At 33.9% G+C, this 18,234-nt stretch overlaps 1 protein-coding gene across 1 annotated transcript; it reads left to right on the top strand.

Annotated features, from left to right (window-relative positions):
- The first annotated feature begins 5,844 nt into the window (after positions 1–5,844).
- Positions 5,845–8,482, top strand: LOC136985868 (chitinase-3-like protein 1). Its single transcript, XM_067283241.1, has 9 exons — positions 5,845–5,870; positions 6,038–6,147; positions 6,221–6,415; positions 6,507–6,763; positions 6,939–7,042; positions 7,130–7,253; positions 7,350–7,535; positions 7,612–7,734; positions 7,856–8,482. The coding sequence occupies exons 2-9, from the start codon at positions 6,048–6,050 to the stop codon at positions 8,480–8,482; spliced, it is 1,716 nt and encodes a 571-aa protein (XP_067139342.1). The 5' UTR covers positions 5,845–5,870; positions 6,038–6,047.
- Positions 8,483–18,234: the final 9,752 nt, after the last annotated feature.

Here is an 18,234-nt window from a genome sequence, read left to right as displayed (position 1 = left end):
AGTAATGGTCTAGGGTCCATTCGTACGTGCGGTGGCGGAAGAGACAAAGACGACAAGTATCTGACAAAAACCGTTTATTTTAACATAAAAACAACATACACTATGTACAAAATAGTTTGCTTTAGGACAATCAACGGTTCGGACGTCCTGGGCGTCGATGTGGTTCTTTGATGGTCGATCGAAAGTGGCCCCGGGACATTGGCGTTGACAAGTCTGTAAAGCACGGGGAGACTTTGTCCGTTGGCGTCGGGGACACGGTCTAAGTCCGAAGTGGCACGGGTTACAGGTTGGCACAATAGACGAGAAACTTTTTTTTGCGCGTTGACACACGGCGTTTTGATTATTCGGAACGTTAACCGAGTGTCAGATGTCCTCGATTGTCGGGGGATTATATCAATCTTCGTTCTTTCTTTCGTCAATTTAATTGGTCATTCTCTCTCAATCACGCTTCCCGAGTGGTTGGTCCCTCGTTACTAAGCGTAACGAGACTCTTACCTGGAGCGCGAGAAAAGTCAAAATCGAAGATGAATTCGATCTTCCACCGATCGTAAGACGACTTCCTTCCGCGATTTATAGTTTCGGCCAGGCAGTTTGATATAAACAGTGGGTGTCCGACTACAAACGACTTTTACCTATGTTTTTTTAAACAAATAAATTTTTCTCTAAATTAATCGTTTTTTCGCGTCTTTCGTGACGGGTCAGACCTGTCTGGAACCTCACATTTCCATAAAAGTTTTAAACAAATACTGGAAATGACAAAAATAAACAATTTATGTATTTTAGTTCTAAAATATAAATAATACGTAATACAAATTGATATGATACAATGATAGAAAAACTTGTTTTTTAATTTTTTATAAACTAACTGTATTCGGCGATTTTTTTCGCAAAGTCGTTAATTACTTTATCATAAAAGTCGCTGATCGTCGACTCCATCAACGTATTTGAAAGCTCATCGAAAGCAACGCTAGCGACGACAATTTTTCTTCTGACTGAGTGAGTGTTCCTGGCCAATGTATGAATTTCCTTCGTGGTCGAAAAATTGCACTCAACAGACGCACTAGTAGATGGTACCGAAAAAATTAATGATATTAAATCATGTAATTCTTTTAGCACGTCTTTGTTCGCATCGACATTAATTATAATACGTTTTATGTCTAAGAGTTACTTGTCAATATAGTCCGGACACGAATATAAATATTGCGATTCGCTACGTAATTTAAATAAATCAAAAAATTTTCCATAAAATTTACTTAATTTAAAGAATTAAAACACGCTTGGAAAAATTGTTTTTCCTAATGTTAAAATTATTAACATCTAAAAGTGATAAAAATTCTAAAGATTTTATGTCTGAAAATCTGTCAATATAATTACGGTATAATTAAAAGAAAATTATAATTAAATATAACTTTGCAAAGAAACGTAAATAAAAATAACATTGAATACTCTTTACTTTTTAAATCTTAAACAATTCGTTTAGTCAGATAACTCCCTACCAGTGGCTAAGGGATAGAATCATTGGAAGCGTTACACGTGTGTAGCTCCCACCAGGTAAACCGGGTGAGGTAGGTACTCTGTAAAGCGCATGCACAAATGCCCATAATCTGGCTGCTTGGAAGCTGACCCCAGTTTTGACAATACAGCGCTTCCATTCCGCCACTGATATTCGAATATACAATAGCAATCTTATCGTATTTTTTATCACGTGAAGTATAGAAATCGTAATAAGATATCATAATGTGGTTATAATAAAATATCAATTTTAATTAATTCAAAGTACAGTACGTTCAAATATGAAAATAATCGCCTAATATGAATTTATATTTTAGAAAATACAAGGAAAGCGGCGCTTCCACCGCTTCCAATGACGGCACGCCACTAATGCTATCAAATCGATTTATCACTGAATAAAAATATACCAATCAATTAATTTAATATTCGATGGAATGATACTAATAATCGACTGAACTTCAATGGATTTTACTGTTTTGAATGGGTCCTTGCTGTTAATTCTAATAACCAGTGATTATAATAAACAGTGCTTACTGTATATAATATAAACAATAATATAATACACGAATTACGTTTAATAATGTTTCCTTTATTAAAATCCAGGAACGAGTTGCATAACTTTCCCCACTAAACTTTAAAATTGTGCGTGGCGCCATCTTGAAAACTTTTTATATTATTAAATATTATAAAATGGCAAAAAGCTTACTTTTCAGGCTAGAGATAAGTTTTAGTTTTTAAAAAATGCAAACGCTAATAACAAGCAAAATCTTCACTGAGTCCGGTCCCCTCGAAATATTACAAGGACTTCCTTTGGACCTTTAATCATTAAAATTTAATAACATCAACACTTTTAACACACAACTCATCGTGCAAAATTTCAGAAATTTTCGACAAAAGACAGGTTTCTTACAGTTTAACTATATTTCTTTTAAAAAAGGTAAATTATGCTAATAACGTCTTCGCCGTTAGGCATTTGGCTGTTTAGTCGTCTTAGCGTCACTCGCAAGCGAATGGCCTCTAAGAAAAGAGCATTGCGTATTTCTCATTTATAATAATATCAGGTAACCAAATAAATAATGTCGCTTTTGAAGTTCTAGTAAAAATGTTTGCATTTTTTGTTTAAAATAATTTTATTCATCAAAATTACCTCCACATTCAATTACACTTTCCCAACAGAAGGGCAGTTTGAAAATATCTTTTTTATGATTTGAATGATTCTCCAAAAAATCTACGTTCGTCACAAGTACTTGAACGTTTATCAAACCATCACAACAGATTTGTACAATAAACAGCTACAAAAAGTACATTACAAATTAAGGCTAAAACAGTCATGTTTGGTGAATCGTCCAAGTGTTTTTTGTTTTTACAAGATAACGCTCATCCATACATTGCGGCAATTACAAGAAACAAAATAATGCAATTGGGATGGGTTCTCTACCATCCCTTAAAGTTTGTTCCACGAGTTCTGAATCACCCTGTATATATTTTTGTAAGCATATTCATATTGAACATTCAAAGTAAAAATGTATAACAATGACCATTATCAAACTGATATAGAAAGCTAGTATTCGCTTCTTCTGGTCAGTGTATAACTGTTGAATTGTAAGTTGTTTATTGATTGATTCTTGTTGATCAAGATTGCTTGATTGGTGTTGATCAAAGATTTTTTTCTGCTAGTTTTTTCACTAATCAGGTCAATTGAGATTTTGAATAATTATAATTTTGTAAATGGTACTAGTAATCATTTTTATTTTCGTAAATACAGAATTTGAAATTTGTAATATATGAGTTTTATACTAATTATTGTTTTAAAGTTACAATTTTTGCTCTGTAGACAGAAGGTCCACTACTGGCATTTATGGTTTAATAAAGCTTTTGATATTTTACAAACTCTGGTGCAAGGGTTGTTTATATATAATATAAAAGAATATATATATATATATATATATATATATTTCTTTTAGATCTTGCAACCTCTTCTTAAATTTTATAAAAAAAAATTGGAAAACACACCAACCAACTCCCCAATGATGCTATTCTTTTAACAATTTACTATATTTTAAAACAACGATTCATAAAACATTAATTCTTCTGATTCTAAACAACGTGCATATATAAATTCATCTTTTTATTATTTTTCATTTCAATTTTTCTTAATCTTGTATTATTCTCGTAATTTTATAACGTAATTTCAAACCTGTAATTATATAATATATATATGTATAATTAAAGGTTTACATATAATTATATTATAATTATTAAAGATTTTATATTAAAATAATAACAATACTTTTACAAACTCACTACCATCATATGTGCAACTTGAAATTGTTCTTTATTGCAGTTATTTTTCTTTTCATGTTTTTCTTTTCTGAGATCTGAAAATAGAATCTCACCAGTTCGCTTTGATAATGTATAATGCATCAGTAATCTGCATAAACAAACTACAGTATATGGAATACATAGTGATTAGGAAACGACTTCATTTTTTCTTTACCAAAATATAAAATAATATGAATTAAGAAATAAGATGATGTGAAAATTTAAGATAATTGAAATGAAGAGTCGTTTCGCACGTATAATTTTATATTTCATGCAATATGCTTCGGAGTTATATTCTGGATAAGCTTGCTACTTTTATTCCTTTTCTTCCCCTTTAGGGAAACTTGGTAAAACTGGAGTTTGAGAAAAAAAAAAATTCTACAAACTCTTTGTTATACTCATTTTTTATATAATACCATATTACTTGTAATTTTTAACTCAAGTTGCTGCTGCAGTCCATATTATCCGAGATACTGTACCATAGCTCTACATTAACTCGGATAATCGGGGTTTACTTACTGTATTTGAAAATCACTTATTAACATTTTCAGATTCGAAAAACAAATCTGCTTCATCTGTTTGCACATTGTGATAAAACTTTCATTAATTTGTTTATATAAAAAAATAAATCAAATTTAATCATTTGTGCAGTATATATAGAAACAATATATTGCACGAAATCTGATGTTGAACAGAGAGAATTTAAGTTTGTTAAATATTTTTAATTTTAATTTTCTTTTTTATCACATGAAGAAAGCAATGACACCAGCTCGGTGTCATTGCTTTCTGCATGTTCTTTCTCTGACAGGACTTTAAATTTTAAGCATGAATATATGCATAATAAAATGCTATGTGAAAGAATTATTTTGTAAAATACGAAACTTGAAAGCTTCTCAGAAATAACCAGATCTCGTAATTCTTGTCATTAGTTGCCAGTTTTACAAGATGCATATGTAACTTGGAGGTCGATGGACTCAAAAAAATATATTTGTTATACTTATTGTAATAAATCAACTTCCTGTAATTTTTATGCCATGACGAATTTCTATATTATTTTTATTCAAATTAAAATTAATTGTCTTTATTATCACATTTTAAAAAAGATATCATTAAATTATTGTTTTTAATAAATAATATTTCATATTATTCTTTAAAATATTTAAACACACAATTCAAAAATATTAATATACACCCATTTCCACTATTATAAATTTAATGCTTATTTAAACTCCAAAGTTAGAGTAACAATACTAAATGCATAATTTGATTGAAAAATAAATATCATGTACTGTACATTATAAAACTATATTTAAAAAAAAGAGGAGAAAAAATAACCAAAGTTTGAATAAAAACTTGGTCAGCGACCTGAAAACGACTTTCAGTCCAGATGACCAGTAGTAATAAGGTGATATTCCAGCAGCCAATGACCTTGCAACCTGTACACAAACAGCTTCTCTAACGTTGATTTGTTTATAATAACCAATGTTGATTTGATACATTGTGATTCCGAAACAATAGATAATAAATGAATGATTAACTCGTGTTCCAAAAGTTCACGAGAATATTTTAAACTAAGGATTTTCATCTGTATCATTGAACATACATTTATCATGTTTAAAAAATTAATGATCACTTTCATTCTTAAACATGAAAGTATTTACTTCTTTTTTACTATAAAATTGTTATCATTTGATTATAAGTACATGTACATAAGTGAATATGCACTACTATAATGTAATATTATATTACCAGAAATTACTAAAACTAGAAATTAGGTGTGACTTTCATTCGATATTTCAACTGGGAGAAAAGGTCAAAGTCGTTTTTACTTCCGGGAATGTTGCGGTCACGGTCGTTATTTACTTCCGGTGAAGATGAGAAGTAAGAAAGAAAAAATTAACATAGAGCACGTTTACCTCTTATCCTGTTTAAACTCTAGTCAGACCTGTCTCTATAAAATAGCTTCCACTCCGCATCTCCGTTAATATTGTGTATGCCTTGATAAATACTTCGGTGAGGAGTGGAAGAAAGAATTTGTAAGTAAAGCAATTTATGTTTATAAAAACCTATATAATTTTGGTCATTTTGAACAATCATTTAAACTTTACTGACTCAGTTATAACTTAATATTTTATGTATATTTCTTATATTTTTATATTATGATTACAATTCGTATTTCTTATAAAAATTTTTGTATATTCAGATTAGTTAAAATGAATATAAGGTTGTTGATTCCTTTCGTTGGGACGATACTGTTATTGCCAGAATGCAGACTTACTCCCATTATGGGCGATAATCGATTTTATTCTGCTTGTAAGTAATCTCTTTAAAATGTTTTTTTCATAAATTTAGGAAAAAAACTTATAGCAAAAATATCACTTTTTAGCATTACATAAGTATAAAGTAGTCTGTTATCTCGGAAGTTGGGCCAATTATAGACCGGGATTAGGAAAATTTACTATTGAGGATATTGATCCTCACATATGTACTCATCTTATTTTTGGTTTTGCCGGATTGGGTTTTGATAATCGAATTAGAAGTCTGGATCCTTATCTTGATCTAAAAGAGAATTACGGAAAAGGTAATTAATGACATTTAAGATAGCTATATTATTAAATACAGATAATTGATTATGCTGACTTATTAAAACTATTGATTTTATTTCAATGTAGGAGCCTTTCAGCGATTTACAGGTTTAAAACAATATAACCCCGAATTAAAAACGCTCCTCGCTATTGGCGGATGGAATGAGGGCTCAGTTAAGTATTCCAGAATGGCTTCTAATAGTGCCACCAGGAAGATTTTTATCGACAGTTGTGTAGAACTCCTCAAGAAATACGACTTTGATGGTTTAGATCTTGATTGGGAATATCCTGCTAACAGAGGAGGAAAACCGGAAGATAAAGCCAATTTCGTAGCATTGTTAAGAGTAAGATTTGATTTTAAAGTTTTCAAAATCTTTTTGAAATTTGGTCATTTAATTTTCCGTTAAAAAAGATTATTTAACAAAATCAAAGAATAAAAGAATTCATCGAGTTAAAACAATGAGAAAACATTTAAATTAACGTTTATTCAGTGCTTCGATTATTATTATTTTACTTCAGGAAATGAAACAAGAATTTAATAAACATGGTTTGCTACTTACGGCAGCTGTTAGTGCAGGAAAACATACTATAGATAGTGCTTATGATATACCTCAAGTATCTCAGTAAGTTTCAATTCAATTTATTAATTATTGGGAAGTTAACGTTGAATGCGAATTATTTTACTAAATATATTAAATAATATTTTCAAGGTATTTAGATCTAATTAATATTATGTGCTACGATTATCACGGAGGATGGGAAACATTCACTGGCCATCACGCTGGTTTATACGCAAGACCTGATGAAACCCCTGGAAATAGTACTCTTAATCTGGTATGTAAATATACTTAATTTCTAAAAATAAAAAAAAAGTTTAATAATATTACAAACTTTTTTACTATTAACAATGTTTTAAATAATTATGAATAGAATTTTTCCGTTAATTATTGGATATCTCATGGAGCACCACGTGAGAAAATTATTTTGGGGATGGGTCTTTACGGAAGATCTTTTACTTTAAGAAGAGCAGAAAATAATGGTTTATTTCAAGATGCTCCTCAAAGAGGTCCAGCTGGTCCCTATACGAGAGAATCTGGCTCTTTGGGATATAATGAGGTAAATTGAGATATCGGTTTTTGAATGTATTTATTCAAATTAAATATAACTATACATTAATATACTTTCTTCGAAGATTTGTGAAAAACAACAAAGAGAAAAATGGACTGTAGTTCGTGATCCTTACTACATGGCTCCTTATGCATTTCGTGAACGGGAATGGGTTGGTTATGATGATATTGAAAGTATCACCTTGAAGGTAAATTTAAACTATAAATTTTTTTATAATGTAAAAATTCTTATGAAACTTTTTAAATATTTATGCCAAATTCACTTTACTTTAACGATTTTTCTAAAAAGAAATTTTCTCTTCTTTCAAGGTCGAATACGCCAAAAATATGAAACTTGGAGGGGGAATGGTTTGGTCTATAGAAACTGATGATTTCCAAGGACTATGTCATGGACAAAAGTACCCTTTATTAACAGCTATTAACAAGGCTTTTGAAAGAGAAACACAACCGATGCCACTACCACCGACAACACGACCACCGACAACACGACCACCAACTGCTACTGTTCCTATGGATACTTCTACTACAACTGATAAATCATCTTCAAGCACTACTGAAAAACCATCCTCTAGTACTACTGAAAAACCTTCCTCTAGTACTACTGAAAAACCATCCACTAGTACTACAGTAATGCCTTCCACAAGTACTACTGAAATGCCTTCCACAAGTACTACTGTAAAACCAGACACTTTTGATGGTGTAAATTTTACGTGCAGATCTGAAGGTTTACATGCGGATCCAGTACTATGTAATGTTTTCTATTCCTGCGTAGGTATTGGAAACGGAAATTTTACAGTATATAAATTTGTATGTCCATCCGCAACCGTTTTCTCAACTGCATCCAAGACATGTGTCTTTCCTGCGGAGGGTAGTCCCAAATGTAGACTTTACATTTTGCAAAAATATGCATTTTTAAGACCTTATTACGAAACATAATTTATTTAAAAAAGAAATCTCTGAAATGAAATTGTAAATTCGAATGTGGTCTCTTTATTGGTTTAGTGGTTTGTTTTATAAAATCGAAATAATTTATGCTTTGATTACGCAAGTGATTTAATTTAATATTTATATTTTTAATATTATTACATATAACATTATTCAAAAGCTTAAAAATATTTCTGTAATATTTTTGTATTTTTTTAAAAAAATAAAATTTAGTGAATTAATAATTATTTTTATTTCAACAATAAATAAAACAGTTACAACAATAATTCTTTTTTGTATATATGTTATAGACAAGTGATTAATAAAGCATTATTCATAATGCCCGGTTATTATAAATAATGACTAAAATGGACGCGAAGTCTAATAAATATTGATTAATTTATTAAATTGACCAGACATTATGAATAAAGCTATATTCCATTCGGGCAATTTGATTAAAAAACTCCACTTATTTTATTTAAATTATTTTTTGTGAATTATTTCAAAGTATTTTAAAAAGAACATATAATCTTTCAAAAGTAAGTACTATTAACTGTATTAATTAAACTAATATCAACGAAAAGTATTATTAACAAATTTATACATCCATAAAAATTCAACTTACAGGAAACTTCTGGAATTTCATTTTTGGTATAAATTATAAAAAAATAAATGTCTTTTACTTTATTTATTAGAGCAATTAAGATTTTGATGACATTTGGAATTACATAATTCTTTTTCTTTGTAACATTTGCATGTATTAGATTTGCAACCAATTTTGCAGCAGCATCGACTATAGCATTGGCCTCCAGAAAATGATGATATTCTTGCACATTCTCTAAGCAAAATTTCTGCACCCGGTATATTTCCTACATTTCCAACAGAAACGAAGTTTTCTTTACAAACAGTAAATTGGTTTCTGGAGATTTAATATGCCATGTTTCGTAAAAGTTTTTATCTTTAACTGCAACAACGACACCTAAAATCCTAAAATATTTTTTCCATCACTGCGCGTTCGATCTACATCTGGTACACAAATCCTTACTGTATCACCAACATTAGCTGCTGTGTATTTAGAATTTGATGTATCAATCATTTTTTCTGCTTGTTTTTTAAAATTAAACAAAGCCATTTCCCTTGTTTTAGACAAACTTCTTATTTTTTCTTCTATTTTTGGATCAACTGTTTAAATTTTTTCTTTTTCATTCACCAATTCTGTAATACTAATAACATCCTGGTTTAGATCTTTTTCATGTGAAGACGATTTACATCTTTGAAATTCATCAGTTATATTGCTATGTGAGGGTGGCATTATCAAATAATTCTTTACAATTTTTTCTTGGATGGTACCTGACCTTTCAGAGTTTGAGCAACTTTGGCTTACTTCGTCGATAGTTTTAAAAAGAGTCCCTAGATCTTCCTCCGTATTAATATTGGCCAACAATTCGTTGAGTATAAAATTCTTTAGTCCGACTTTTAACTTTGCTTCAAACATGGCCTCATAAGGACTGCAGTTTATACCAGTATGATGCGCTTGATTTTTCATCAGTTGTACAAAACGTACAACTGATGAAAAGTCCTTCTAACCATTTGTTAGTTAATATTGTTAGTCTCCAACCAAGGACTAAGCGTATTTTCTACGTCTTGATTACATCTTTCTACTAAACCCTGACTTTGTGAGTGCCTAGGTCATATACAATAGAACAATATTACAAATTTGTTGAATATTGTTATTAATTTTTCCGCTGTGATCAGAACGTATAGAAAATTATCAGAGTCGTCATAACATTTGGCAAAAAAAATGAATCGAATTGTTTTTTAATAGACTGAAACAATCACAAAATGAAAAATATGAAAGAAAACTATAGTAATGTTCAAAATAACCACTCAGTCGGTTTGACGAAAACACAAATTTTATATTTACAGTAATGTACAAAATAATCCACTTTAGCGTTACAATTAATTAGGCACAAACACTAGTCTGAACAACAACCGACTATTCCCGTACAAATTCGTCGAAAGAACTCCTTACGAACAAACAGACTTGTAATTAACAAAACCTCCGAGTCAGGAACAAGTTCATACACAAACACGTAACTTCCCACGAGAGAGTTAGTTAGCACCTCGATAACGACGATCTCCCTTGATCCGATCCGATCCGATCACCTCCGATACGATCACACCATCTCCAGCCGATCGCGATACGAACTCCCGATACGAGCTCGATCCGAGCTTAAATAGTCGACGGCGTTCGAACCCTGCTCCAATCAAATTTGAATGTTCCCGCAACGGCCGCCAACGGTCACTTCCCGCCGGCCAATCGTCCGATGGTTGACGATTCGAAACTTAACGGTTCTTCCCACGGAAGTTCCTAACGGTCGTTTCCAACGGCCGATCCTAACGACTTTTCCGTTATGACAGTTCGTTATAACAAACAGGTGGGAATCGCGCGTCTTGGCGATTCCATACCTTACACCTCCGCGGCCAAGGATCAAACTGAGCTTAGCCCAAGCCTGTTTGATCCAACAACACTCAGCAATTTTACAAATGTCCGTTCGTGCGGACTGACCCTTACCTCCGGTACAACCGGGCAAACTCGCTATAACCCGCGCACAGAGATGCCTCGCGATAGTGTAGGACCCCTTGGATCCCCGAGACCTATCCGCGCGGGTCCCCCTACGAGGAGGTCGTCCCCGTCGCCTTCGGCGTGTCATCCGGTTTTGTTGGTCACCAGATGTCGCTCGGCCCTTCTCACGGAATTTGGGTTTCTTACCGCGAGCTCGGTTGTGACCGTTGTCCGTCGTTTTCCGGACCGGCGATATGCCTCCCTCCGGACTTAGCACGTGTGTGGGTGGTTCCGATTGGCCACTGGCCGCGCCCGCCGTGGCCCGAGACCTCCGGGTCTCTTTACCGCTGTGTTTTCTTTGAACCCGGTTGACGGTCGCCAAGATCAGGTTCGCCTGTTGCCCAATCAATTCGGCCAAGTCGTCCACGGAATGACACTCCTTCGTAGCATCCAGGGGCTTATCCCGTGTCGCATTCGGTAACCCTAGCAGCGGTTCGCTAGTTTCCCCGATCGCTCGTCTTTGGTCATCGGCGTGTTGCGCCAACTGCGTCGCGGGTTCCCGGCCGATATCTCCCAAGTCGATTATTTCCCCGACGCCACAATTTTGACCCTGAGGCGTCCCAGCTACCCCATTCTTTACTGCTCTGACTCCCGGCCTCCCTTCATCAGCGTCCTCGCCCTCCAGTTTCCTGTTCGCGGCGGGTCGTTCGCTTCGGCTATCCGATTCGCTACCGGAATATCTCCTCGCAATAGGAATCGCGTCCCCTGCTTTATTTTGCTCAGACTGCGCCCTCCGCTCACACTGGGCCGTGCGCTGCCGCTCTTGTGTCTGGTCAAGCGGTCCTATGACCATCCCCCGGTTTTTGTCGTCGGGCGGCTCTCGTTTAACCGCCTCGCTCGCTTCCACGAACATCCCCGCTACCGCACTTAATATACTCTGCTCCTCAGCTAATTCCCTTTTTCTTGCCTCGGAATCCGCTTTCTCTCTCGCTTCTACCAGCGCTCGGAAGTCCCTTTCCGTTAAGAGAGCGTCTGTCGCTTTCCCTAACCTATTGGTGATCGCACACGTCACCCGTGCCGATCCTGGCGTTTCTTCGCGTCCTTCCTCCCACAATCCAAGCGGTACTGACGCTAAACCTGCCTCTACCTGGTGACCGAAGGCTCCCACTAACCGTGTCTTCCCCCTCGTTTCTGTCACCGCTGGTACCCTTGACTTCCTCAAAACTGAAATTTCGGCTCCCGAGTCGACTATAGCTGACAAACAACTTCCGCCACAGGCCAACTTAACTCTGCGTAGCGAATCGTCGGCTTCCGGTTGGTCGTACGTTGTCACTCTTGCCACTAAACGTTCGTTCGGTCGGGATGGCTCGTTTGCAGGTGCTAACCTCGCCCGGTCCGGCTCGCTGGACCGCTTCCGCTTGGGGCAGTCCCTCCTCCAGTGCCCCATTTTACCGCAAACGTGACAACTATTCCTCGTGTGTTGCTCGGGCGCGCCCCGTGTCACGGGCTTCGATTCCCTTGACGGTTTCCCCTGTTGTTCCCGCTGCCGTCCAGATTCCCTGTCTAACGTTAGTTCGCCGCCCGTCGCTTCTGCAAATTTCTCTATATGCTTAGCTAGAACCGCGGGTTTGCTCCACCCGTTCCCTTCTTGCAGTATGACGTATTTCCTCGCCTCGGGGGGCAATAGCGTCTTTAGGTGGTCCGCCACAGTCAATTCTACCAGGTCCTCTACCGTCCGCACCTCCCTACTGTCTACGTAGTAACCGTATAAATCCTTCAGGCGCGACGCAAACTGCGGCCACGTTTCTTCTGGGAAGCGCGCTGCCCGCCTAAACCCCTTTAAGTATTCCGCGGGGGAGAGCCTCAGCTCCTCAAGGACGAACTCCTTCAGGGAAGGGTAATGTTTAATTTTCTCCGCTGCTAATCTAGCCAGCGACGCTCTACATTTCTCAGACAATGCGCCCAACACTATCTGACCCTGTACTTCTGCCGGAACCTCGTAGGTCTCTAAGATTACCTCTACCAAGCGGAACCACGAAGGCACTGCCTCTTCTTCCTCCGGCATCTTCGGTAGAGCCCCCCTTACTCTACGGGCGTAATCGTCAAAACTCGCTTTGCCGAGACCGTCCTCACTATTCCGGGACCCGTGTGCTAACCTATCCCGTTCTAACTGTATTTCTGCCCTTCTTGTCGCTTCTGCATCTGCTTTGCTCGCCGCCTCGATTTTCGCGAGCTCGATCCGCAACTTCAGAGCTTCGAGGTCGTCTCCTGACCCGCTTGTCCTACGCGACGTTCCCGGCTCGTCATCCTCCCAGTCCCTAGCCTCTAGCTGCCGCGATTTCGCGCGTCTGGGCATCTCTGTGTGCTAGCGAGAAACAAAAAATTTACCTGGGTCTAATTGCTGGTGATGCTCTGTACGTACGTCTGCTTCTCTGTCGTAGCTCAGTTCTTCCGATTCTTTGAAGTGTAATCCAGGATAATCCAACGTAATCCAAAGTATCCAAAATATCCTGTCGAGACTGCGCCAGTAATGTTCAAAATAACCACTCAGTCGGTTTGACGAAAACACAAATTTTATATTTACAGTAATGTACAAAATAATCCACTTTAGAGTTACAATTAATTATGCACAACACTAATTCCAACAACAACCGACTATTCCCGTACAAATTCGTCGAAAGAACTCCTTACGAACAAACAGACTTGTAATTAACAAAACCTCCGAGTCAGGAACAAGTTCATACACAAACACGTAACTTCCCACGAGAGAGTTAGTTAGCACCTCGATAACGACGATCTCCCTTGATCCGATCCGATCCGATCACCTCCGATACGATCACACCGATCCGATCCGAACTCCCGATACGAGCTCGATCCGAGCTTAAATAGTCGACGGCGTTCGAACCCTGCTCCAATCAAATTTGAATGTTCCCGCAACGGCCGCCAACGGTCACTTCCCGCCGGCCAATCGTCCGATGGTTGACGATTCGAAACTTAACGGTTCTTCCCACGGAAGTTCCTAACGGTCGTTTCCAACGGCCGATCCTAACGACTTTTCCGTTATGACAGTTCGTTATAACAAACAGGTGGGAATCGCGCGTCTTGGCGATTCCATACTTACAACTATAATCACAATACATCGATATTTAAATAGACAGAAAATAAACTAACAAATAATAATATAACAATTTCGTCAAAAGAGGCAAAGGAGTTTGACAAATGGTTATTTGGGGATAAAACGAATAAGAAATTTTGTAGCAAATATTTCTTTAATAAAATACACGAAAAATCTATACCAAAAAGAAAATATGAAGAAAAAAGTTGTTTTAAGTTTAAAGTATAAAATTTTTAACGTTTTTTTGTAATTTATCAATAATTATTATTTATTAAGCAGAAAATCCTTTGTTATATAATAATGTAAATGGAAGACATTTTTCTAAAGGATACAGATATAAAAGATCTCTATATATCATAAAAAACAAGAAAAAATTTCGGGAATATTCTGAAGGTTTAAAGTGTAAAAATAATGGAAATTTGTACCAAGAATAATATAGTAAAAGGCTTAATAAAATATTAATTTAAAATACACAATTTGAATAATATTTACTATAAAAATATTTTATTAAAAATTATTATTCTGTATGTTGTAGCTACACAATGTATTTGTTTATCTCAGATTACTGGAAAATTCTGTGAAAACGATATAGACGAATGTGAATCAAATGTTTTATGTGGTTCTCATTCTTATTGCGTTAACACATATGGTTCTTATGAATGCTTCTGTGATTTTGGTTTCATTAAACAGACGGAAGATTGTATTCCTAAGTGGTTAATGTTTACGTGAAAATCTTGACTCTAATTATATACTCTAAATCATGATTTAGCTATAGTGGCTTTTAAAGAAAATCCTTGTCATAATGGTGTTTTTTGTTAAGATAGAAGTGATGGCAGATTTGAATGCCACTGTAAACTCGGTTTTTCTGGTGATAGATGCCAAATTGGTAAGGACATATTGAATTATTATTATGTAAAAGCAAAGAATCATTATAGAATTATTATTTTTATTTTATTATTAACATTCTGTCAATTGTACTTTCTGTATTTATATAATTCTTAAGTGGCAAGTTAAATTATACGTTACTAAACTTGAACTTATTCTCTATTAATATTAATTTTGTTTATATTTTTAATACGTTTTCTCTACGAGTGTTTCTACGCTTTATAATTAAACAGATAAAACAGATTATTAAATCGCCTAATCAGTTTTAATAATTTAATTATAATCAACTCTCACGCATAATAATAAATTAATAAGTTTAGTTAACAAATGTTTTAAGAAAAGTGTGAATAATTTTGGAAATGTTAATATAACGCTTATAAAAAAAAAATGTAATTCAAAGTAATATTTTATCTGTTCTATATCAGAAAATAACAATAGAAATTATTATTATCATTATTTTATCAATCAGAGTTATATGAAAAAATTATATATAAAAATTATTAATTTTTTCCAAATAACCATAAATTTAAAATAATATTTATAGTTTATGTTTTATTTATATAACTTATTTATATCGTAGCTACGGTTCTTAACCTCTAACACTTCTAAACGGCGGCCATTTTTACAGGAACTTTAAATAAAAACGCATACAAAATAAACTCCAAACAATAGCCATTATTTTTGTTCCTGTCAGTGGCCGTTATTCAGCGGTTTAAGTATACCAACAAATGGAGTTTTTATATAAGTGTTCACTTTTTATTTTTTATTTTTCAGAATTAGTTTATTTATTCTTATTTTAAGTGTAATAACTTTACTATGTTATATCACATTCAGTGCTTTCTATTATCACTATTTATTTATTTTTTAGAAGTTTCCCGATTGTAAATGATCTACCTGTGCTGAAAATGAAATATGTAGTTCCTGTCCTAAAGGTTTTCAGTGCTTACCGCCAAATATATAACTATGTTCATTGAAATTGTGGATCAATTATATTAATTTAAAATTTTTCAAAACTTTAAAAAATAAAAATATCTCAAAAAATCTTTAAATAAAATTATTGTTTAAACTTTTGTTGGCTTGTTTTATTATAAAATATTCGTATTGAAACTTATATTAATGTTTCCATTATTGTTTTAATATTTAAATATCCTCTTACTTTATAACCAGATATAAATTGAGGAGCTTAGACACATTCCCACATTAGGAAACTTTCGATAAAAAGAGGCTTTGTATTTCGATTCATGAGCATTTTAATCCGCAGAGCTTTATTAATATGGTTGTATGGTTATTAATACAACCTACAACCTTCTGGTAAATTGAAACGTGAAAGTTTTTTACAAGATGGATCGATGATGCACAAATCAAAATTTGTTAGTAATTCATTTTTTGTACTTTTGTGGAAAATTCCGTTTTTCCATTAAGCCCCTCAATTTATACCTGCTTAATCTATCAAATTTTATCAAAATATCTGAAATTTTACCATCTGTTACTTACTTTAAGGATAAAATTCGACACAGATAGACAAATGACATGTGTTTAGAAAGTTTTGATAAAATCCATAAAATATTCTTTGCCGAATATTTTGAGAAAAATTATAATTTTTGCTTTTTAATTTAAAAATTTTAAGTGTAAACGACACTTACATATTAAACGAGTATGTTTCTATATAAAAAAGTGTAAATTAACGCTATTAAGATAGCTAAAATAGCCACTACATGCAAATTCTGGAATACGATATAAATTTTTCCTTCTAAATTACATTATATTTGTATTTCTTGCTATTGTATTAAATTTTTAATGAAACATTTAAAAAAATACAACTGAAATAATTATTGCAGTTGTTATTGTTAGCAGTCAAAAATCATCAAAGCCTATTTTTTGCGGATCATATAGGCTAACTTCCATTTAGAAATTTGATTACAGTACTAACATCGGAAAGCCATTTAATACATGTGCAGATTTCTTCTGAAATATGCACACAAAATACATATAGGGCTACATGCACAAATGCATTTAACTGAAATCAGCTTATTAATTATAAAACACTTATACTTTAAATTCTAAAAAATATTTATTACTTACGTATATATAATTTACGATTAATTGTAATATTTAAAACCAACGTTTTGATTAAAAAAAAAACTAATAAAAAAACATTCTTAAAATTTCTGGTACTTAATTTTTTCAAGTTTTAAAAAAATAATAAACTTATAATTTACAACTTATTATAACAATTAAGGTTTAACTTTAAATATTTTTCAAAATTTTCTAGTAGAAATCAATAAAGGTATAGATTTCTGTAAAAAAAATATCCAGCAACGAGTTGCTTCACTTTCCCGGCAACATTTGGTGGCACCATCTGTTATGATATTTTATTTTAAAAAACTTTTTGTATTTTTAACTAGAGGTTCCGCTTCTGAAACTGACACTTTTGGAACTGATCTGTGTGCGAAACTGTTAAGCTTCACGGTTCCATTGGAACAGTTTGACTAGACCAGGCGTGTAGAACCTATGGCACGCGTGCCCAACGTGACAGGTCAGAAAAATTATCTGGCATGTAACGTAATATGCGATTTCGGTTTATCATTTATCTTTTTCAATCATTCTTTTTCCAATAAGCTTCTTTACATTTATTTTAAATAAAGCGTATTCGTTACATTTTTTTGAATATCGTTAATCAAAATCTAAAACTTCCACACGCATAAACATTTTTAAAGATAAGCATGTTGCTATATGGCACGTGGATTCAAAAAGATTTGTTATTCCTAGACTGGACGGTTCCTCGTCGCTTTTATTTAGGATATAAAATGTCTGTCTCTCTATTTTTTGTTCGATCTGCTCCAAATTATTCTTGTTTAAATTGAAATATGAGGAAAATATAGACTACCACGAAACCTGGATTCCTTACTCCTCACCTGATTTCATCCACCCTTATCAACTCCTAAACTCTTTTTCCGATTTGCACCAAATTTTTAACACTTATTCTCTGGGACTCTGCGGAAAATGTAAAATATCATAAAATATGGATACCCCACTCTTCTCCTGATTTGATCTCCTCGACACTTCGCAATAAACATAACAATTGTAAGCTAAAATAACCACATTTGTAATATGGTTTTCATTTTAACGTTTATCCATTTTCCTGTTTGGACGGGAAATGCCGGACATATCAATTGGTTACTAATAAAACAAATAATT

Source organism: Centruroides vittatus, unplaced genomic scaffold (genome assembly GCF_030686945.1).
Source record: "Centruroides vittatus isolate TY-2023 unplaced genomic scaffold, ASM3068694v2 contig_980, whole genome shotgun sequence".
Classification (NCBI taxonomy): Eukaryota; Metazoa; Arthropoda; class Arachnida; order Scorpiones; family Buthidae; genus Centruroides; species Centruroides vittatus.
Note: the sequence above shows the minus strand (reverse complement) of the source record. Positions and strands in the feature narration are given on the sequence as shown.